Source organism: Cystoisospora suis (assembly GCF_002600585.1).
Source record: "Cystoisospora suis strain Wien I chromosome Unknown contig_7311, whole genome shotgun sequence".
NCBI lineage: Eukaryota > Apicomplexa > Conoidasida > Eucoccidiorida > Sarcocystidae > Cystoisospora > Cystoisospora suis.
The window spans coordinates 1-5,383 of NW_027160097.1; the positions used below are offsets into that span (position 1 = coordinate 1).

Genomic DNA, 5,383 nt, shown 5'->3' on the forward strand with positions numbered 1-5,383 from the left:
AAAGAAAAAAGGAAAGAAAGAAATCGATGAATGGAAATGGGAGAAGAGAGACATTGCTTGCGTGATCTACAGGATGGCTAAGAGAGGGTCAAGGATGAAAGAAACTTTTTTCTCCCACAGCATTTGCGATAGCATATCAAGAAGAAGAACTTCTTCTTCTTCCTCCTCTTCGATAAAGCGGTCATTCTTAGAACGACCAAATTCTTCATCCTCAGTGTTTTCGAAAATCCCTTCTTTCTTTTTGGACTTTCTCTCTTCCCTCTCTGATAGTCTGGANNTCTCCTCTTTTTCTTCATCTTTTTCTTTCTCTGTCTCTTTAGCACAACCTTCTTGGTCCTTGTCTCCTTCTTCCTTCTCTCCGTGTCTTGCTCTTTTCTTCTCTTCTTGTTCTTCTTCGCTGTCTACTTCTCTCTTCTTGCTAGCAGCATCTATCTCTCTCCGCTGTCCCTCTGTCATCCCAAGAGGAAGAGAAGAAGAGGAAGAAAGAGCAAGAGAAGAGATCTGTCGAGAGGTCTGTGATGTATGGCTGGCTTGAGAAAAAGAAGAAGAAAAAGCGGAAGAAGAGATATGCGGATGAAGAAGATGAAAAGACCGAAGGCTTCTCTCTCTTCTCTCCTTTAGTCTATGAAAGTCTCGCTGCAGGACAAGATATCTCACTCTCTGCACCCACAACCTAAAGAAAGGAAAGAAAAAGAAAAAGACAAAAAAGAAAGAAGGAAAAGAGGTAGGAATGAAAGAGATAAAAAAGAGATAAGAAAGAATAGAAGGAGAGATGGATAGAGGAGAATCGACGTCTTTAAGGTTCTCACTGTAGCAAGAGCAACGAGGCAGACGGAACGACAGCCTCCATCCCTAGGCCAAGGAAGAAATTGAAAAGACACATACTAAACAGAGAGATAGATACATCAAAGATAGATAGATAGATACATAGATAGGTAGATCGATTAAAGAGACGTAGACTAAAGATGGATAGATAGCTAGATACATAGGTCAAAGATAGATATATAGAAATAGATCAATGGATAGATAAGCAGATAGAAGGAGAGATACACAGATAGGTGTAGATAGATAGAGAGAGAATTGTGAGGTGTCAGACTGTAGTGTGACGGAGTCATAGCAGGAAAGTGTGCAAGTCTGTAGGTGTATGAAAGAGCTCGAGGTGCTGAAGAAGAAAAAGAAGACATGTAGATTGATATTCTACCTTTTGGAGTAGGGAAAGCTAGTTAAAGCTCGGATTAGGACTTTCTGGAGATCTTGACTCAATTTCTTTCTCTTCTTCTTTAATCGATCTAACCTCCCCTTATCGAAGGTCGCTGGCTTCTCCATGGCCATCACCATCATCCTACATCTCTCTTTCTTTAAACAATCTTCTCTCTCTCTCTCTTCTTCTTTCTTCTTCTTCTTCTTCTCTTCTTCTTTCTCTTCTTCTCTCGTGGTGTCTCTTGTTTTCTCCAATTCGCATTCGGCCCCCCTTTCTTCGCTTGACTCCTCCTGTACAGTCGCCACTACGTCGTCGCCTAGTAGGTCATTCTTATCTCTCCTTTCTTTCTTGTTCTTCTTTTCTTCATTCTTAGGCTCTTTCTCTTCGAAAAGATGTCTTCTTCCCTCTTCCCCTTTATCTTCAGATGGTCTTCTCTTTCTTCTTTTTCTTCTCTTTTTCTCTTGCGCGTCCTCCTCAGTCGATGATCTTCTGCAGGAGAGAAGTGCGATTGAATCTTCTTTCCTAGCAGAGAATAAAGATCGAGATAAAGAAGAAGAAGAAGAGTGAAGTAGAAGGAGAGAAGAGAGATCTAGATATTCCAGAAAGAGGACATGTATATAGAGGTTGAAGAGAACTTCATGAGCCAAAGTCGATCTATAGGAAGATACCGGTGAAAATGAAAGGGGAGAATTTGTGGATATCGATGACGGCGAGAACCTAGAGGGTGAAGAAGAAGAAGAGAGAAGATCGAGGGGAGAAGAAAAAGAAGAAGGGGGGCTCCATCCTTCGTAGAGAATCGAATTCTGAATGGCCTGGAAACTTCGCTCGAAGACTTGAGATAAAAATCTAAGAAAGAAAGGGCGGGAAAGAAAGGAACAAAGAAAGGAAGAAACAAGAGATGAGAGAAAAAAGAAGAGAGAAAGACGAAGAAAAGAAGAAAGACAAGGAGAAGGATACGTAGGTTAGGAGGAATGTCGTTGCAAGATGTTCTCTCTCTACACCTATACCACGTAGGTGGGTAAATGTGTTTGCTCTCTTCTCCTGTAGAGATAAGGAAGAATGATGAGACGATAAAAGAAAATTGATCGAGAGTCGACAGAAGAGAAAGACCAAACAATCAAAAAGATCTCTCAGACCTCTCCCACTCAGCCCTACATCTATATATACATCTCTCTCTCTCTCGCCATCTATACCCAACTACGCAACTTTAGACTCGTCTTTTCTCTAGAAATATCTATTCTATAGAAAGAAGTCAGGGTCTAGGGTGTATAAATCTGTATGACTATGTATGTATGTGTGCATGTATGCATACGTATGTATGTATGAATATGTATGTATGTATGTATGAATGAATATGTATGTATGTATGAATATGTATGTATGTATGAATATGTATGTATGTATGAATATGTATGTGAAGGTGTAGATGAAGATCTATGCAGAAGCGTCGCTTGGCTAGTAAATCTCTAAGAATAGAACAAGAAGAAAGTACGTTCACATCAGTTGGTATACTAGTGTATAGATGCAGGTATAGATATGTACTGAAACGTAAAGCATTCTTCATAGATCTTCTTTTTCCCTCTCGACAGAAGTGAATCTCTTTCTCCAAGTATATCAGTGTGTATGTACGCGTGTATATAGAGAAATACATATCCAGAGAGACAGTGTATAGGTATGTACATACCAGAGACACCTTCGCATACAGAGACAGCTTCGACTACCTACATAGGCTATGCATATAAATGCATGTATATATATGTGGATATACATCATATGTATATATGTATATGAGAGATTGTAGGAGGACTAATAGTAGCGACATATGGCATGTAGAGTAGCGGAAGTAGATAAATGCACATCTGAGTAGAGAGCTCCCTCTTTCTTCTTCTTTTCTTTATGACTTCCTTATCCACATCTTGATCTTCTTCTGCTGAACCAAGTGTTGGTATGGCCTTTCCTAGAAAGACATACACAGAGGGAGATAAACTGCTTATAGATATAGACAGGTAGACAGAGACAGACTGAAGATAGATAGAGAAAGATAGGTAGATAGATAGGTGCATTAGAGATAGATTGATAGATAGATAGATAGATAGGAGATATACATGAGAGGTTATTTATGTCTCTGTACATACATGTAGGAGCGTGTCTGTAGAGACGTCTTGTTTCTCCTGTCGATGTCTCTTTATCTTTGAAGAGATGAACTTACGTCAAGGAGGGAGGGTGAGAACAAGAGAATTCTGATAAGATACATGCCTCCACAGCTACCAAAGAAAACCCCCCTTCAGCAAAGTAAGAAAACTCCCCTTCTTCTTCTTCTTCTCCTTCTTCTTCTTTCTTGCTAATGTCTGACTCCTCCAAAACAGAAAAGGTGCCTTCTTTCCTCTCTTCTTCTTTTCTTGCTTTGCTTTCCATGTGTATCTTTTTCTTCTTCTTTGCTTTCTTTTGCCTCTTGTGTTGAAAGAGAGCGCTAGGATAAACTGAAGAAGAACAAGAAGATGAAAGAAGAGAAGAAGAAGAGGAGGAGGCAATTTGCGAAGAAGAAGGCAGATGAAGATAAAAAAGAAGTCGGGCCCGAGTATCGAACACGTTATGAAGATTCCTATATGTCTATACGCATACGCAAACACATGTAAAGACACACAGATAAGTCAAAGAGAGACAGATGGGAGATAGAGAGATGAACTATAGAAAGACTAAAGGTAGGTAGATTGAAGTAGATAGGCTAAAGGTAGATAGATAGATAAAGATAGACAGATTTTGGAAAGATACACGAGAGAGATAGAGAAGAGAGAAAAGACATGCTGAAGAGCGAACTGTTTTCGAGAGAGAGGAGGCAAGGAATAAAGTCAATAGAAGGAGTAGAGAGAAAGAAGAAGTAGAAGGAGTCAAGACATGTCGAGTCATACAATGCTCTACTATTCATAGAAAGAAAGAAAGAAAGAAAAGACTTTGCCACCCCGATCAAGTTGTAGAGAAGATCTTCCCCCTTCTCTCTGAAAGTTTTCTTTACAAGCGACCTTTCTCTTCATCCTGTGCTTCTTCTTCTTTTTCTTTTTCTTTTATGAAGATGAATTGACTGGGTCTTCTTCTGCTGCTTCTTCTGAGTGGTCGTGGGGGTGTTCTACTACTACTACTACTCTTGCCTCTTCTTCTTCTTCTATCTTCACATATCTCAAAGATCTTCTCTACATAGATCGAGGTGCATAGATGTAGAGAAGATCTTTGAGATAGAGATCTACAGAGAGAGAGGCGTTGTGACACCCACCTCTGTAAGAAGACTCACACGTCAGCCCATGGCCAAAGTGAAGACGAAAAAGAATAGAAAGAAAGAAAGAAAGAAAGAGAGAAAGAAAGAGAGAACATCATGCACGTTTATATGAATATCTGTATACTCGAGAAGGACTGAAGAGAGATACAGATATGAAAAGATAGATAGGTCCGAGACAGATAGATTAACGATGGACTGATTGAAGATAGATAAAGGAAACAAGTTTGAAAGGAAGGTCGATTCGATTCGTAGAAGTAGAGGAAGTAGAAGAAGGTTGAAGGATCTTAGCATAACGATGAGAGTATTCTTCTGTAGGGGAAGGACTGTTCCCATCTAGCTTACCTGTATATACACTCCAAGAAAGAACCGATTCCTAGGAAAGAAACTTAAAGCAGCTTCACATGCTTCTAATAGAACTTTCTGGTCTTCACTACGTCTCCAGCGCAGATCTATTCGACATTCCTCCTCTTCTTCATCTTCTTTTTCTTCTTCTTTTCCTCGTCTTCTTGTATCGAGGGACCCTCTCTTTTCTTCCTCTTCTTCTCTAGCATTTTCGTTCCTGTAAGAGCGAGGACGAGAGAAACAAGGATTGCAGGGCATCGAAGAATAGAGAGAAGAAGATGAGAGAGATAGAAGAAGAGAAAGAAAGAAGAAGAAAGATAACTCGAAACAACGAGCTTCTTCTCCATAGAGATCTTCAGAAGAAGAGATAGAAGCGATCCCTGTGAGATTTCTTAAAGAGAGACCTGTAAATAAACTCTCGCTCTTCTTCTGATCGGATTCGAGGCCTTGAATCGATTCTCTGAAGACTTCATCTCCGCTCTTTTCTTTCACTTCCTCTTTTCTCTTCTCCTTCACCCTCATTCCTTCTCTTCTCTTCTTTCTCTTTGCAAGGAGAAATCTGTATCTTT

The 5,383-nt window shown here is 39.9% G+C and overlaps 1 protein-coding gene across 1 annotated transcript; it reads right to left on the reverse strand.

The window, feature by feature from the left end:
* Positions 1–11: 11 nt before the first annotated feature.
* CSUI_010387 (uncharacterized protein) lies at positions 12–5,367 on the reverse strand. The gene is made up of 4 exons (XM_068070491.1): positions 4,815–5,367; positions 3,411–3,811; positions 1,202–2,047; positions 12–673 (listed from the first exon to the last, which is right to left on the reverse strand). The coding sequence occupies exons 1-4, from the start codon at positions 5,334–5,336 to the stop codon at positions 67–69; spliced, it is 2,376 nt and encodes a 791-aa protein (XP_067917533.1). The 5' UTR covers positions 5,337–5,367; the 3' UTR covers positions 12–66.
* Positions 5,368–5,383: the final 16 nt, after the last annotated feature.